Here is an 18,982-nt window from a genome sequence, read left to right on the forward strand (position 1 = left end):
GGGAGAAGGTGAGGGTGGGATGTTTCAAAAGAACAGCATGTATATTATCTGTGGTGAAACAGATCACCAGCCCAGGTGGGATGCATGAGACGAGTGCTCAGGCCTGGTGCACTGGGAGGACCCAGGGGCATCGGGTGGAGAGGGAGGTGGGAGGGGGGATCGGGATGGGGAATACGTGTAACTCTATGGCTGATTCATATCAACGTATGACAAAAACCCACTGAAATGTTGTGAAGTAATTGGCCTCCAACTAATAAAATAAAATTTAAAAAAATAAAAATAAAAAAAAAATCAATCTTTCTTAAAATGTATATATCTACTGCTTAATGTGCAACATATTTTAAGTTTAAATTAATAAAAAGTACCCTTTGATCAGTATGAGAGAAGATGAATGGATAAATCTCATTATGCTCTCTTTTGAACAGGAACATGCAAAGAAAATTAATTTTGATGCAATCATTCACAAATTTGCATAAGTCAAGCCTAAGAAACAGAAATTTTAATGTTACTACTATTCCTGTGACAGATCAATATGTAGATATTTTCCTTTTTATATAGAAAGTTAATTAAGGTGATTAAAATTATTGTATTTTTTTTCTACTGGAATTTTTTATTGGCATGATTACATATAAAACTTCATTAATAGAACATTTCTCCATCTGCAGTTCTATTGCCTTTCATTTAACTTCATGATTATTTCTGAATATATTTTGTTTATAGGAAATGGAATGTTAAAAAATGATCCACATCCTGACATAAAATTCACTAGATACACCCCTGTTCATGGTAAAGTGGTAGAGAAACAATGAAAATTCTGATTGTGTAGGCACATACTCCTGATGGTGGGAAATAAGTCAGGAAACACCTTGCGGAGCAAAGGTATAGCAACAGAGTTGACCCTAAATATAAACAGAACACAGAACGCTAGTGTCCTCAGCATTCCATAGACACTGTCGTGGTGTGAAAACAAAAAATATGTAATAAATGCCCATGGAGCAGATAAAGAACACTGTAAACAGATATCTATGGGAATTTGGGGAATGCACTATTTTGAAGAGAGAATGACTCTTTAAATACTGTTAGGTAATAATAAAACAAAAAGTATAAGAAGAAACTAGAAATTACCCATTGCTAACCTGACAGATACCCAGGGATATTAACTTGATGGTTGAAATATACACTAGTTGCTTGTGGAAAAGACAAGATTAAAACTTCTGTTGATCAGTTACATTACATTCATAAATGACAAAACTTACAGCTTATTTCCAGTCGGATGAAATCTTTAATGCCAAGGTTTTCTAGGAAAACTCCAGATAAAGCCGTGGTTTTAAAAAAGAAGGAAATGTCAGCACTGAATTCCGCATGGAAGGTAGGAAAGTGGAGGTAAGAGGCTTCTGTATAAAATGATACTGCATTCCAAAAGTGTCCTGCAAGTGAAAAAGAAATCCTTAAGCATGGAACGAGTTACAGGAAAGCACTGGGCATGTGGGTAACTTTCAGGACTGGGGGCACTGCAGGGAAAAGGATAAGGGATAAAACATCTTGAGCTTATGTAAGGAGAGAGAAAGTTTCTTTCAATTTAGTACTCACGGTCGCCATAGCAACGCAAGGGACCAATTCTCCAAGCCGCTTCTGAGTTTGTTCTGTCCGTATCAGTGATAACTATCTGAGTGACAGGCAAGTGGTCTTTGAAGGAAAGAAAACCAGTATCATTTGTCCTGCAAAACATAAATTTAGGGAGAAAAGAGGAGAAAATGTGGATAAACTGGAGATTCTTACCCAAGCCTCCTTTTTCCAAAAGTGATTTGGGTGGTTGCGACAGGGTGAGGGCAGAGGAGACGAACAGGAGGCCTTTCATCTACGTGTCAAAGTCTGGGATGCCAATCACAAAATCCACGGCCAGTTCCCAAAAACAAGTAGATGTTACACCTTCCTTAAGTCTTTCCAGAAACGCAGATAGCTTGCAGAGCTCGCTGCTGCTTTTCGTAGCTTGAGAGCACCCCACCTGCCCAAACGCAGCACTGAGAGAACATGAAACATCGCCTCTCTCACGAGGACGAGATCAGCTACCTCAGTAACAAATCTGAAATAGGCATCACAGAGCCTCCTGAAATCACTCCAAGGACTTGTTTCAGCCACCTGCCAACTGGTTTTAATCAGCTTAGGATGTTTCTTATCACCTTTTAACTCTAGGTGGTTTGTTGCTTTTCATTTTTCTCTTCTGCGTTTTAGAGATTTTGGTAGTTAACGACTCTGGCTTTGTCTCTGCTAATTATGCAACTAGGAAACTGATTAATCAGCCTTTGACAAGAAAATTAAAAATGAATGGGGTTAAGCTATACACGACCCCTCCCTCTTTTTTTTTTTTTTTTTTGAGTTGTGACTTTGGATGAATGGCAAGGACATACCATTTAACTGATAGTAAAAAAAAAAATGTAGGTAAGAAACTGGCATTGAATAAATATGCAGCTGTTTAGAGCCAGAAATATACTAGGGGGTCAGTAATACCCTTATGCGATGGGTACCATTATTTCCATCACAAATGAGGAAACTGAGGCTCAGAGATACGGGATAACTTGCCTATGGTCACATGGCAAAAGGTCAGAGGTCTAGTTAGAGTATGTCTCAACCTTAAATTTAACAAGTATACATCATTAATACATGTTAATATGAAATGAATTGAATCTTATGAGGCAGTTTGAAAATTACACATGGGTGGGCTGAACTCCCCACCCATATAGACTCAGGTAAGCACGAGCTGGATCATCTCATCTGTAGCTGAGAAATGGGAGGCAGAACACCACTGCCACAATGATGAAGGAAAAGTATATGATGCAATAATTCTTTTTTTTATATATAAGAGCACAAAGGAGCAAATTAATAGTGGTCCTCTCTCTGTAGATACAAATAATTCAACACAACTGTCAAAACATTCAAAATCAAAGTTATCTTTCATCACCATTCACATATTATTTACAGCTCTGAGTCTAGAGACAAAGAAAATAATGTGTCTAGTTATGCATTGGGGAAGTACCGCAAGGATCTCATAATGTGATGTGGCGCTTTAAGGATAAAGCTTTAAAAGCACACGGATTTGTTCTGAAACCCCAGATCCCGTTTCCAACTGTGCTACTTTGGGCAAATCATTTTATTTCTAAGACTGCAAGTATCCTCAGTTGAAAAATGGAAGTAATGTCTATATCACAGACTTACAGAAAGAATTAAATGAGATGATATAGTCACTTAGCATGGTACCTGATCTATGGTAAGTGCTCAAAAATAGCAGTGTTAACACTCATTTGAGTTCTCATCTTCGTCCCCAAATCACTTTGCAGCCTGAGGCAAGTCAATTCATCTTTTCATACACCTAGTTACAATTCTGTCTTGGAGATCTCCATACTAAACAGTATGTTGTGGAAAATTAAATGTTAATATTAGGCATCCAACTCCTGAGAGTTGTAGAAAAATGCACTAATTCACTTTGGTTATAAACAAGTCAAATATTTACCTGTACATATACTGTTATGGACTTCCCTGGTGGCTCAGACGGTAAAGCGTCTGCCTACAATGCGGGAGACCTGGGTTCGATCCCTGGGTTGGGACGATCCTCTGAGAAGGAAATGGCAACCCACTCCAGTACTTTTGCCTGAGAAATCCCACGGATGGAAGAGCATGGTAGGCTACAGTCCATGGAGTCACAAAGAGTCAGACACAATGGAGCGACTTCACTTTCTTCATATACTGTTATATGTCTAATCACCCAAAACGTAAAGAAATGAACTGTTATCTGTAATTTTAGTACCTGTATTGAGAAGCCAATCAGAGGGTCTGGAATAAGGGTTTTGTGTCTATCTGAAAGCACATCTATGAATGTTAGACAGACAGTATAAAATTTGAATCTTCAAGTCCCACTATTTTTTCTAGGAGATATTGCAAAGCAAATTTCAAGTGACCCAAGTAGAATAAAGACCAAACCCATACAGTCTCCTGAAGAAACTTAAACTTAAACTCTAAAGGATCTCATGTCTCCACGTTTGTCTTTTTCTTTTTTTTTTCATCCTCGAGGTGGAAACGGTAGGTTCTGGAGTCTGTCGATCAATGTCAACCACTGCTTCCCTCATACGCTATGGCATCTTTCTACATCAATCTGATGTCCTTCTATCAAAGTGTTTGAATACACAAAATCACTCTAAGAATAAAAACCTCTTTCAAATAACAGACAAAAATAACTTCATAAACTCAAATAACTACAGGGGCAAAAATAATAAAAATGGATGAAGCCACATTTATGTTATGATAATGGAACCTGACACACAGCTTCAGTATCAGGTGGGAAAGAGAGAGAAGGAGGAAGACTGGGGTAGAGATGGTGTTCTGTCTTCACGAGGTAGTCGTGGCCGTTTCTAACAGGTAATTATGCTCTTCACAAATGTAAGACCAGTGGGCCAGACCGGAATATCAATATAAAACTACTCAATTTTTAAATCTTCAAAATCGATTTAAAATTTTAAAAACACAAACAAAAAAAAAGTACGGTCGTAACCAACACTGCACTGGTCAATAAGACAGGTGAGGGGGGTCTTGCAAGCCGCTTAGGCATCAAAGGACCTTGCAAATTTATTCATGCACTTAGGGTCGCACTGAGAATAAAGCTGGATTTAATTCAATGTGTGAATGACAAGACTGATTAAAACACTTCAAAGAATTAATGGCTGGAATATTTGGGGAGATGGCATAAAAACGATACAAATTATGGTGTACCTATTAATAGACAGGAAGTCTGCAGCTGCAGAGTTGATGTTCTACACACAAAGTTGTTTTTCTTTGACTTTTGAGAAGAGCTTGTCTTCTCAAGGGCAAACACTTTACAGACTTTGTCTTTCTTTGGAACAACATATGAGACTCTTCCTAAAGGGTGCTTATGCACTTTTTAAGCACAGAAATTATTTTGTTGTAGTGGGAAGACATCACAGTTAGGCCAGAGAGCAGAGGTTAGATCCATGCGCCTCAGCACACTGTATGATGTCATGAGGCCACTGGGGGACGCAATTTCCTATCTCTTTAGCTCAGTCACTCATTTGTGTCCAGCGCTTTGCAACCCCATAGACTGCAGCACACCAGGCTTCCCTGTCCATCACCAACTCCTGGACCTTACACAAACTCGTGTCCATTGAATCGGTGATGCCATCCAGCCATCTCAGCCTCCGTTGCCCCCTTCTCCTCCTGCCTTCAATCTTTCCCAACATCAGGGTCTTCTCAAATGAGTCAGTTCTTCACATCAGGTGGCCAAAATATTGGAGTTTCAGCTTCAGCATCAGTCCTTCCAATGAATATTCAGGACTAATTTCTTTTAGGATGGACTGGTTGGATCTTCTTGCTAACCCTAATCTCTTAAATGGGGATAATAATACTAATTTGATATTGTTGTAAAAAGTCAAAGTAGATAATGTATACAAAAGCTAACAAGTCAACTATTGCATGACAGGGATTCAATAAATAGCTATTGAAATTCCCAGTCATGTTTGAAATAAAAATGCTGGCAGGGAGTTTGGGGGAGAATGGATGCATATATATGTAGGGCTGAGTCCCTTTGCTACACACTGGAAACTACTGCAACATTGTTAATCAGCTACACCCCAATATAAAATTTAAAAATTTTAAAACACAAAGAATTTTAAAGGGGAAATAAAAGGAGCCCCACAGCTGGCATGACTGAGCAGGCCAGTCAGAGGTCCCAGCTATGGAAGCTCAAAGGGCACAATGAAAATACTATAGACACGTTCTTTATGTCTATAGACTTTCCAGGTAATTTGGTATGTCGTGGTAATTTCCAGGCAGGAATGGAGATACAGAGGTAGAGAACGGACATGTGGGCTCAGGGAGGGGACAGAGAAGATGAGATGAATGGGGAGATTACAGTTAGCACATTTACACTACCACACTGTTGTTGTTCCATCACCAAATCGTGTCTGACTCTTTGTGACCCCGTGGACTGCATCCCTGTCCTTCACCATCTCCGAGTTTGCCCAACTTCATGTCCATTGCATTGGTGATGCCATCCAACCATGCCCTCTGTCATCCCCTTCTCCTCCTGCCCTCAGTCTTTCCCAGCATCAGGGTCTTTTCCAGTGAGTCAGCTCTTCAAATCAGGTGGCCAAAGTATTGGAGCTTTAGCTTCAGTATCAGTCCTTCCAAGGAGTATTCTGGGTTGATTTCCTTTAAGATCCACATGTTTGATCTCCTAGTTGTCCAAGGGTCTCTCCAGAGTCTTCTTCATCACCACAGTTCAAAAGCATCAATTCTTCAGCATAGGTCCAGTTCTCATCTCTGTACTTGACTACTGGAAAGACTATAGCCTCGACTATGTAGACCTTTGTTGACAAAGTGATGTTTTTGCTTTTTAATGCACCGTCTAGGTTTGTAATAGCTTTCATGCCAAGAAGCAATTGTCTTCTAATTTCATGGCTGCAGTCACCTTCCACAATAATTTTAGAGCCCAAGAAGAGGAAATGTGTCATTGATTCTACTTTCCCCCTTCTATTTGCCATGGAGTTATGGGACTGGATGCCATGATCTTAGTTTTTTTAATACTGAGCTTTAAGCCAGCTTTTTCTCTCTCTTCTCTCAGCTTCATCGAGAGGCTCCTTAGTTCCTCTTCGCTTCCTATCATTACAGTGGTGTCGTCTGCATGTGTAGCAGGAATAGCTGCTGCTCTCTAGCACAGGGGCCCAGCTCAGCACTCTGCGATGACCTGGAGGAGTGGGGTGCGGGACGGGGAGATGTCCGAGAGCAGGAGGTGTGTGTATACATAGGCTGATTTCCTGCCGACTCAGACACTGAAGAGTCTGCCCACGGTGTGGGGGACCGGGGTTCAACCTCTACCCAGGTCAAGAGGATGTCCTGCAGAAGGGAATGGCCACGCACCCCAGGATTCTTGCCTGGAGAATTCCATGGAGCCAGGAGCCTGGCAGACCACAGTCCATGGGGTGACAGAGCCAGACACTTCTGAGGAATGAACACTCACTTTCACCAATTCCTCCAAGCAATGTGAGGAGCAGGGGAGGGGTATGTGAATATCTACATGACTGATTTACTTCACTGTACGACAGTAACTAGTATAACACTGCAAATCAATTATATTTTATTAAATAATATAAAAATAATTCAAAAAAAAGACATGCATGTGTCCTAATGATAAAACATGAACATTAAGAAAAAGACTCAAATTTTCTCAAGAGCAAACTTATGGCATAGAATTAGTCAAAGTGGTCTCTTTTTAGTTTTACTATTTGAATCTCAAGAATTCACCAAAATCAGGACTGTAGAACAGAGCAGATTTCTTAATGTGTCATTAAAGTGTAGGGAAAACTTATATGCTGCCATTTTTTCATCAACCAGTTTTTGGGTAACTGCTGCAATTATTTTATAGCATCACTTGGGTGACTGAGCTGATTAAATGAGGATTTTTTTCCTTTTTATATTCTTCTCTCAGTCACTCAAATGTAACCAATAACATATTATTCATAAAGTAGATAAACCTAGAAAATTACGCAAAGAACTCAAGACCTCAGGTCCCTCAGAAGCTCTTGTTTGAATCTGAATGGACTGGTCTCAAGAGACTGCACATCTTTGTGTTCAGTGGGTTACATAATACTGTCCATTTACTGTGGATGTGAAGGTAGAAGGGCTGGATGATGCCCACAAAAAACCCAACAAGTCTAAATACCATACTGATATTTGCCAGAAATTATAACTTAACTTTGGTTAAGGCAATTATTTTCCTCTTGTCTTCCTTATTAAGACTTCCAGATAAACAAGAACAACCTAAGGGATCAGATGACAAAAAAAACCTCCGGGGTCCCTTGGTTGAAAACGTGAAAACATCGACTGTGGTCACTGTAGTCTACTCCAGAGGATAACATCCCGTCTCTTATGCGCCCACTCTGATCAGGCCACATCTATCTGGAGTCTTTATCTCAGTTCCCAGAAGGTCTCTTTTGGGGCCAGGTGTACAGAGTTCCTTCACAATATTGTGTTAACTTCTGCTGTGCAGCAAAGTGAATCCATCACACATGCACCCGTGGCCCGCCTCGTGGAGCTCCCACTCCCTGCCCCGTCCCATGTAGCTAAGTCATCACGGAGCTGGGCTCCCTGTGTGGGCAGCAGGCTCCCGCTGTCTACTTTACACATTGCAGTGTATATATGCCTGTCTCAACCTCCCAGTTCATCTGCCCCTCTGCCCTGCTGCATCTACATGCCTGCTCTCTGTGTCTGCATCTCTATTCCTGCCCTGCAAATATTCACCTGGACCATTTTTCTAGATTCCATATCTATGCATTCATATGCACTATTTGTTTTTCTTACTGCCATGTTTCTTACATGAAGGGCAAAACAAGACAATGTTGGCATATATTTAATATTTTGGGAAGCTGTATTTTTTTCTGTAAGTATTTTAGAAACCTGGAGGCACAGGGCTCCTCTCACGTGGATGTGAAAAAACAAAACAGGTCCTTGTATATGAATACAGTCAAAGTTCACCCAAGGCTACTTCATTAGTAAGAAACGTGAATGGCCCTACAGAGTTTATGAGCATAAAATGGAATTTTAAAAGTATTAGCAAGGATTAAGTGTTCTGTAGGCATCATTTGATTAACCTGTTCCTGATAGGAAAGGGAAGGAAGTGCCATAAAATCTCCTCGCAGAATGCCTGCATACTTTCTCCTCTCTCACCCTTCTCCCCAACCTAACCAAAATTAGCCTTTCTCCCCCCACGCCCGTGAAGTGTCACCAAATCGCTCTTTCCCCCAGAACATGCCAGTGTCTGACTCGCTCCGCGTGTTGCAGCATCTTAGTGTTGTCTTCTTCCATGTTTAACACACACTCACACACACACACACACACACACACACACTCACATGCATTTCATCATGGATACATACTCATTCAGCTAGCTGTGACACATGTTTTTACAAACCTCCTCCACTGGTCCCCTTCCCAGGGACCGGCCTCCCTACTCCTTACTCTGAATGACTTGGCCCTGGGCTCCCCAGCTGCTGCGGTGGACACCTCTGGGGCTTCATTTCTCCTCTTTTCCTCAATTTCTCCCTCATCGTTGATCAACAACGTCCATCAGACTCCCTTTCTTTACACCGCTCCTCATGCTCCCGGCCCCGGTTGTACTCTGAGGCCCAGCGTCTGCCTGACCTGGGTGAGTGACCTGGCCTGCTTCCCCGCTCCTGCCTCGGCCCTGGCCCCTTCACACCTCTCCACGTGCTCAGAAACACACAGGTACATGTGGACAAGATGTGCTTCATCGCTTCAAACCTTGTAAAGAAATCTCTATCGCTTACAGGAAGGGTCCAAATTTCCAAATATTTAACATATTAGAGTAGACAAAAATTGCTATTTAAAGCCACCCTTGTCTTTCATAGGAGGAGTTCTTCCTGAAAGGAAAAGGCCCATAGGATAGAGGCCCTGCGTGGGTGCGGGGCTGCGATCCTGAGACCCTACTGCTGGCTCTGGGATTCCGCAGAGCATCTCACATTGCAGAGCCTGAGGATGGGAGCCACCCCGTGCCGTTACCTGGCCAGGTGAGCACACAAGTAAGAGTTTTACATCCGATCTCGTTCCACCCTGCCAACAGTCCCGCGATGGTGGTCTAACATCGCCTGCTTGCACCGCAGAGCTGACCTCTCAGGGGGTGCTGTCGGCAAGCGGAGAAGCTGGTGTGTGCTGACTCGCTCCAGTCAGGCCAGACTCTTTGCAGTCCCATGAACCACAACCCAGCGGGCTCCTCTGTCTGTGGGATTTTTCAGGCAAGAATATTGAAGTGGGCTGCCATGCCCTCCTCCCAGGGGTCTTCTCGACCCAGGGATCAAACCCACATCTCAAGCATCTCCTGCGTTACTGCTGGGTTCTTTACCTGATGAGCCATGGGAGAAGCCCAGGAGAAGCTAGGGTGGACACCGAAGCTTCTGCTGCAACCAGCGTGCTTTGCTCTCCTCCAGGCCTTGTGTGCGGCTTACAGAGAGTGGCTCTCTCATGAGTGGCGGCTGTGTTTCGCAGGTTTATTTAACATGTCCTCCAGGCAGAGCCGGAATAGCCCAGTCCTGAGTCCTTGAGCTGTCCTCCTAGCCTCAGGCTGATTCTCCCATACTGTTCACATAGGCTTTCTCCACACAAGATATACTTCAATTGATTAGGTTTCAGTTTTCTAATTTGCAACCATTTTCCAGCCCTGCATTCTCTGAGATTACACACAGGTCACCTTGACAGGAATTCTGGGAGCCCACAGACTCTTTGGCGACACATTTAGCAAGCAATCTTCTGGTTTATCTCTAGTTGGCAGACCCGGCCCCAACCATGACATGATGAGTTTTACCAGCGATCTTTCAGAGGGCAGCCCGATTCTGGGGAGAGAGGTCTTCAGTGCTCTTTCCTTATTTACCGAGAGTGTGATGGATGAATGATATACTTGATTACTCTGATACACTAGTTCTTTTTCTCATTTTACTGCATATGGGTATGTACAGCTTTTGTAGAAGTTAATTAAAGTGTTAGGGGAAGCACACGGGCTGAAACCGCCCACCCTGGCCAGGCACCATAGTAACCATTTGCATGAGTTGTTTTAGGACAGGAGATCCTGGTAAGGAACACGGAACTAATAAGCCACCACCAGCCGGAAGAGTTCGGGAAAGGCCAAAAGGAGACACCGCGTGTCCGCCCACTTCCCAGAACCCCTCTCTCTGGCATCCATCTTGGCTGAGCGATGCGTGCGCCACCAGGAAAGTCTCTGAATTAGAATGATTGGCCAAAGACGACCCGGAAACGAATCCCATCACCATAAAACCCGAGACTGCGAGCCACGCGGCAGAGCAGTTCTCCTGGGCTCCCTTACCCTCCTGCTCTCCACCCAGGCGCCCTTTCCCAATAAAATCTCCTGCTTTGTCAACATGTGTCTCCTTGGACAATTCATTTCCGAGTGTTAGACAAGAGCCCTGTTTCGGACCCTGGAAGGGGTCCCCCTTCCTGCAACAAAAGTAGTTAACTAAAACCTACTGTACAGAATGGGGCACTCTACTCAAGGCTCTTTAGTGACCAAAACGGGGAGGAAATCCAAAAAAGAGGGGATATATGTGTCTGTGTACGTGTTCATTCATCTTGCCGTACAACAGGAACTAACACAACATTGTTAAAAAAAAAAAAAAATCTATTCTCCAATGAAAATTAAAAACAAACAAAAAGAAGTTAGTCTACATTCTACAAATTGATATTGCCTCTTAGGTTAAGATGCTGTAAAAGTAATAAAATAATAATAAAACCAACGACTAACACATTTTTAAGAACTAAATGTCTGGTAGATCTGCTAGATGAGCAAATTCATGCCAACTCAACCAGCACTCCCCAGTGATGGGCATTCTTTTCTTTTGTTTCTTTCCATGTTCTTAAATCAAATAAGAACCTGAAACTCAGAGAGGCTAGCAAATAGTCAGTAAGGGACATATTCAGGATTTGATCATCCCACTACAAAATAAAATGTGACACAGAGATAAATTACAGTTTAGATACAGGAAATGAGGGTGCTCCCAGCATAAGTAGCCATAGTTGTGTGTGTTCTGTGTATTTATTACACATATTACTTTGTAATATTTTCACTAAAAATCTATAAGGCAGATTTACAAAAGAGAGGAAATTAATTCTTCCTTTTCTTCTCCTCCTCCTTACTCTCTCCTCTTTCTCCTCCTTCTTCTTCTTAATGATGAAGACTCTACGCTTTGAAAACAAGGCCAACACTGGGGCTTATTTGTAGATAGCATGAGTGTCACCTGGAGCACCAGCAGGCACAGTAGAAATGACAAACACAGGAAAAAAAAAAAAAAGGGAAGGAGGGTCCAACACCAGCAGGGTCCTGTCAGAGCTGTCCACACCTGGCCAAGGGTTCTAGAAATTTCTGAGTGAAAAGAGGTTGTAACTAATGTCTCCCTGTGTGGCTCTGTTTGTTGTTGTTGTTGTAAATTTTTATTTTGTATTGGAGTATAGCCAGTTAACAGTGTTGTGATAGTTCCATGTCGACAGCAAAGGGGCTCAGCCACACATATACATGTATGCACTCTCCCCAAACTCCCCTCCCATCCAGGCTCCCACAAAACATTGAGCAGAGTTCCCCGTGCTATGCAGTAGGTCCTGGTTGGCTATCCATTTTAGAAATAGCAGTGGGTATCTGTCCATCCCAACTCCCTAACAATTCCTTTTCCCCATCCTCCTCCCTGGCAATCCTAAGCTGGGTCCCTTGAAGGGTCTGTGTGGCTCTGTTTTGATGCTAATGAATTCTGCAGATCTAGGGAGTTCTGTGGTGAAGCCACCTGCTCACCCAGGGTCAGGGAGGCCAGCTCTGAACTGACACCTTTGTGGTCTGTATAAAGTCCAACGTCCCTTCTGCAGTTTGGCCACATCTATCAAATTAGCAAAGTGGATGATTTAACAATTCTACACTAGAAAGCTATGCGATAGAAATGCTAATAATTAAAATGAAAAAAAAAAGTATGTCAAGACTCAGAAATGTTCATTGCAATACTTTTTCTAATAGTAAAATATCATTTACAAACAAAATGTTTATAATTTTATGACAAGCTATAAGCTATGATACAACTATACTTTACAGTCATTAAAATGGACAGGGTGCATTCATGCTTATGCTTATTTAAAGACGCTAAGTCGAAGCTCTCTGAGACATATTTCATGTAGGAAGCAAGTTGCAGAATGATACGTTTTATATTAAAACAGTGAAAAATGAATACACTTTAATATTAATAAATATGAAAAATGCATAGGAAGACATTTATATGCAGATGTGCCCTACGTGTGGGCTTCCCTGGTGGCGCAGACCATACAGAATCTGCCTGCAGGGCAGGAAACCAGGGTTTGATCCTTGCGTCAGGAAGATCCCCTGGGGGGGCGGAAATAGCTACCCACTCCAGTCCTCTTATCTGGAGAATTCCACGGACACAGGAGCCTGGTGGGCCACAGTTCATGGGGTAGCAAACAGTCAGATGTGACTGAGCTACTGACACTTTCACACCTTCACTGAACATGCTCCACTATTACTATCTCAAAATATTACATAAAATGCTAAAATCTTAAATATTACGTATAAATAAAATAATTCCTAGTGCTGATAAAGGAGGAGCTTTTTTATTTACTATTTCTGCAATATTTGAATTTTTACAATAAGGATATAATAAACATATTTATATTGTGATTTAAAAAAACTTCTAAATTTTAGAAATCAGAAAAAATTATTCTCCCCACACATTGCTAAATATAGATACATAAATTGGGTGAGTCAGAACTGACAGCTATAAGCAGACTTAAAGAGTGTCCAAGAAGGTAAGCAGCTCATCTAATTTTATTCTGAGTAAGAGCTAGTTTTAGGTGAGTAATGCCATATAATTAGTGATAAGTCGGCACATTAAAATAGAAGCCAAAGACTCATTGCACTAAAGTAGAATTATAATATTTTGGTATACAATAATGGCCCAAATCAAAATGGTGTATGAAATTTATTAAAGAAATGCACATTTTTAACCTTGACATTGACTTTGAGTTCTATCTATTTCTGATACTCACAGTTTTGCAATTACCCAAGAAATGTGACTCTACATAAAATCTAGAGATGATAAAGTTGTACAGGTTGACAGGTAACTGAGGCAATAGAAGACTCAGTCTACATCTTTGGTCTTTACAATTATAAAAAAGAGGAAGAAGAATAATACTATCTCATAGCTATGTTTTGTTTCCTAGAACCAACAGGTCTTAAATTGCCTGTTAGATATTTTGAAATTAGACATTATTAATAGGATGGTAGCATCATTGAATAAAAAAAAACACAAAAACAAAAATATTCCTTAATGCTACCCTTGGCAAAGTGTTAACTACTGTACCCCATCTAGATTTCTTTAAAGTGATGATGTGATGTGTTAGCTTTAAGATATCCATCCCATTTTTGTATCATTCCTTTTATTCTTCAGAGTGCGATGCCTTCTCTCATCTCCTGTCAGATGCGCTGCAAAACACTCTACTTAAAAACAACCTGAAACCCAGTCATAGGTTTGTTAGTGTAAACAAGTCAGTATCAAGTTGCTCCAGAATATATGCTTTAAGTGACAACTTACGGAATAAAAGAGCAGAACATAACTAGCAGGGGAGGCATATTTGTCCAGGATGAGAGTATGGGGAGAGAGGAAACAAACAATATCTCATTGATTCACTCGTTCGCTCAGAAGTTAGTGTGTGAAGAACTTACCGTGTGCCAAGCATACTCTTTCCAATGCAAGGCTCTGGCTTTGATTATACTGCTAGATGAACATGGAAATCAGGGACTGAGAGAGTAAAAACCCAGAGAACCCTTCATAATCGCTGGAATAGCTCATAAACAGATCTATGAATAAAAAATTTCCTCCAGTAGAGATTGCACAATATTATTTTTTAAAATAAGACATAGAGTCTTTCTTTTCCAGATTTTAGAATCCCTGCTTCATCTTGTGACATTACCTAGTTTGAAGCACCATCGATCACTGAGGGTGGGCATCCCAGAGGTAATGGTTTTAGGGAAATCAAAAGGGGTCTGAAAGATCAAAGAATAGCCTATGTGAAGAGACAGCAAAACCATAAACCCTTGGATGTAACCAGCATCATTTTCCCCAAGGCAATTGTCTTATTAAATCTCTGAGGAAAGGAGTGAAGGGCCCTTGTGAAGGTCAAGGTTCTGGGACCGGATTAGACCTGTCTTTACAAAGAGAACAGCTCAAGGCAAATGTATAAAAATATAGCTTTGGGAGTGGCGTGACTACTTCTGACTATGCTTTGATAGCTGAGAGAAAATCAATCTGCAGCAAAAAAGTTTAAACTTTGAGTAAATACTTCTGGTGAGGTAATAAAAGGTGGGTAACAGTCAACACTGCAGTAAATATCTGTTAATCCTAGAATGATCGTGGCCCAACTAGCAAAAAGACAGAGAGGTAAAAATGCATTTACCGGAAGTCATTCACCCATCATTCATTCATGGCTTCAGCACCATTTATTAGATAATTTCTTGGTGGCAGAAAAGTGTAATCAAGGGCTAACAGTGATTTGATGTTCTGGGATGCCACATGCTGAGAAAAAAAAAAATAACCTAAATATCCTGCTTTAAAAAAATAAAGAGAACAATAGGTTTCCTTTTTTCAATGATCAGATGACCAGAATATAAACTTTATACCATTTTCTCTTTGTATTCTTTGCCATGCCATTTATACAAGGGAGAAGTAAAGATAAGAGGCAAAGAACAGAGGGACTGAAAACCACATAAAATATCTATGCTTGATGAGACAACTTTTCATCTGGGTCCGGGGCCATCAAGAGGAGGACACTTTGGACCATCTTTCTGCTCCTCCATCTCGCCACCCAAGATCGTTTTTATTGTTCTACAACCATCCCTTGTGTCCCAGTTTGCTCCCTTCCACCCGGGTGACTTTTCCCACCTCCCAACGCTATCTTCTGAGATCTCTAGGCATGAGCTGTTTGCCAGCCTCCCTTCCTGCTCTCAGCAGCCCGTTCGTCTGAAGTTATTGTCAGAAAACACCCAACTGGGAGGAGGTCTAGAGGCTGAGTCATTCTATTGGAGAGAAGTTCCTGTGAAAACAATCATTCACTGTGAGACTGTATTCACTACAAGTTTTCTCATTGCCTTCTTTCTTCCTCTTTAGTTCTCCGACAGGGATGGAAACCCCTGGAGAAGTCAGCTCTACAGTACACCTGTTCAGATGTCTCTCTGAGGCTTCCCTTTATTCAAAGGAATCCTGTTTGGGGTGTTTCCTCTCTCCACTCTCATCCATCATCGGAGCTGCTTTACTTTTATCTATACCCAGAGCATGCTCACTTTTTCTTATTTACTTGGCACCTATCAAACCTCATCAAAGGAAATCAACCCTGAATATTTATGGGAAGGACAGATGCTGAAGCTAGAATACTTTGGCCACCTGATGCAAAGAGCCGACTCGTTGAAATAGACCCTGATGCTGGTAAAGATTGAAGGTAGGAGGAGAAGGGGATGAGAGAGGATCAGATGGCTGAATGGCACCACTGACTCAATGGACATGAGTTTGAGCAAACTGCAGGAGACGGTGAGGGACAGGGAATCCTGGCGTGCTGCAGTCCATGTTGTTGCCAAGAGTCTGACACGACTTAATGCCTGGACAACAACATTGAAATATATGATAGCAAGTAACTCAGTTACAGAGGCTTCTCAAAACAGAATAAAATATTATCAATTACTAGAGTCTTGGAAGACAGCTGAGGCTCTACTTTGCTTAGCAGAAAGCAAAATACACTATGCAGTGATTATGATTTGAGATACCCTGGGAGAGGTCTCTTTGGCATCCTCACTGGCTGCTATACAAAATGCAAACTTAGCAACTCCTTGGATGCAGTCAGCAAGGGTATCCTTGGACTCAGATGGAATTTCCAACTCTATCCCCTTAGACATGTGACTTTATCAAGACACTTAGCATTTCAGAGCCTCGGTTTCCTTTTCTGGGGCAAAGAGATAATAAAATTAACCTCAAGTGTTGTTGAGATAATTATATGAGATATAGTGTATACAATGCTAAGAAGACTTGAGTATATGAGATTTTCCCCTCATTTCTTTTATTTTTAATTTAATTTTGTTTTATGATACTTTTAAAAATCAAGTTTGATCCATGAAGCAGGGCACCCAAACCCAGTGCTCTGAGACAACCTAGAGGTATAGGGTGGGGAGGGAGGTGGGAGGGGGTTCAGGATGGGGGGACAGATTCATGGTGATGTATCGCAAAAACCATCAGAGTACTGTAAAGTAATTATCCTCCAATGAGATAAAGATAAAATTATTGAAATATAGTTGATTTACAAAGCTGTGTTACTTTTACTTGTGCAGCAAAGAATATGCATATATTCTTTTTTAGATTTGTTTCCACTATAGGCTATTACAGAGTATCCTTTTCCTTTATAAGTTGTTACAGAGTATAGTTCCCTGTGCTATATAGTAGGGCCTTGCTGATTATCCATTTTATATATGGTAGTGTGTCTATGTTAATTCCAGACCCATAATTTATCCCTCCACCACCTGTCCCTTTGGTAACTGTAAGTTCGTTTTTTAGATCTGTGAATCTGTGTCTCCTTATAAATAAGGCTATTTGTACCATTTTTTTCCAGATTCCACATATAAACAACATCCTATGATATTGGTCTTTCTCTGACACTTGACATTTTTGAGAGACAATATTTTCTAGGACTTGTAATATACCAATGTGCTATCTACTAAAGACTATACTAGCCCAAGTCAGAATTCTGACTAACTTTACCAAAAGCAGAAACTTAAGGGAAGTTTATAAGGTAAATATATTTTAGCTTTCTTAGAAGCACTCAGAGACCAAAAGGATCACGCCTGTCTGAAACAAAAATTTGAAATGCAAGGAAAGCCAGCTCGACCACAAGTTATCTAAGAATCAGGTTGGAGGAATGTTAAAGAACATGATTATTCCCCAATGGTGTTAGATTTTGGACTTTAAATAATAATGAGCACATTTCAAAAAGGCTCTGCCAGCTTTCATTCTGCGTGTATATTCCGTGTCCACAATCCCTGTTATAGACAAAGCTGTTTCACTGTTATTTCACATACAAGGAGCTTCATGATCTGGATTTTACCTTGTTCCCTGTCTACATATCGTGTAAATCACACACATGAAAACTGCGAAAACTGCACTGAGACACTTGTATTCTGGAGAAGTAGCAATTTTTATATTACTTTTCTATGTCTGAGTAAATGGCAGCACCTAACTGTCCTATACCACCTTTAGTTACTTCTGGTTCAAAACTTACCTATACTTTTCCTTGAAATCAAACTATCCCAGCCCCACTGCACCCCAGGTCTGACAAACCTGTGCTTATATGTATAATCAAACTTATCACACTAATGCATTTATTGCTAAATAATTAGCCTCCACTATTCCACTGCCCTGCAAGTTCCTCAAGGGTAAGAATTATATGCCCCTGGCTTTCTCTGTGCAGCAGGCTAACTGCCCAGAGTAGGCATTCTTTCGACAAATGATTTAAGAGTAAGTGTCAGATGGAATAGCATGCACGGTTCCCTGTATAACAAATTATTTCCCAGAATCACTGATGACAGATTATAACTTGTCCTAAGAAACTGAAATCTAGAAGAGTTAAGTCAGAATCTGCTGGGACCTGCCTGGCAATCCAGTGGTTAAGACTCTGTTTCCAAAGCTGGGGACACAGGCTCGATAGCTGGTCAGGGAACTAAGATCCTACATGCACAGAGCCAAAAAACTAGAATCTACCCTCTTATGAGAATGATAGAAGGAAATTCCTAATTTCACCTGGGTTGGAAAAGTGAATCAGAAAGCTAATCTGGGCAAGAATTTCATTTAGCATATAGTGATTTACTATATTGCAACCCCTAGATAATATTGCCACTTAACAATATTACCTATCACATCCTGAAAGGTTCTTAGTATTTTATATACTATATCCCATATAATCTATATATGAGATGCTCAGCATAATGCTAGGACACCCATGGCTGAAGTGGGCATCTTTACAGAGGGTCAGTCAGAGCATTTCTCTTGATCCTTCATAGGTTAATTGCTGAACAAAACCTACACCTAAAATTAAATGTTTATGCTCTAATCAAGGTTAGTTGCCACATAAAATGGCACATGATGAAGGTTTTCCCCTGGCTTTAAAGGGACAGTATAAGGTTATGAAATATGCAATAACCCAAGTTGGTGGAGGTATGATGGCACCAGAGTTGAGGAAAAGTTTTCCTGAGCAAAGCCTTGATGATGAAGTTAAGTCAAGAGGAGAGCTTCAAAGGTTAGTGAACAAGTGAGAAGGAGGGAGATTCTGGAATGAGAGTAGATGAGATGATTGATGGAAAGTCCTGGAG

The 18,982-nt window shown here is 41.0% G+C and overlaps 1 protein-coding gene across 2 annotated transcripts in view; it reads right to left on the reverse strand.

Annotated features, from left to right (window-relative positions):
* CNTNAP5 (contactin associated protein family member 5) overlaps positions 1-18,982 on the reverse strand; it is a 970,694-nt gene that overhangs the window by 160,900 nt on the left and 790,812 nt on the right. For both annotated transcript variants that reach the window (XM_065927810.1, XM_065927809.1), the window contains exons 15-16: positions 1,591-1,718; positions 1,257-1,427 (exon numbers count right to left, since the gene is read on the reverse strand). In XM_065927810.1, coding sequence (XP_065783882.1) covers positions 1,257-1,427; positions 1,591-1,718 — 299 coding nt within the window. The remainder of the gene's footprint in view (positions 1-1,256; positions 1,428-1,590; positions 1,719-18,982) is intronic.

The sequence above is a fragment of the Muntiacus reevesi genome, chromosome 3, assembly GCF_963930625.1.
Source record: "Muntiacus reevesi chromosome 3, mMunRee1.1, whole genome shotgun sequence".
NCBI lineage: Eukaryota > Metazoa > Chordata > Mammalia > Artiodactyla > Cervidae > Muntiacus > Muntiacus reevesi.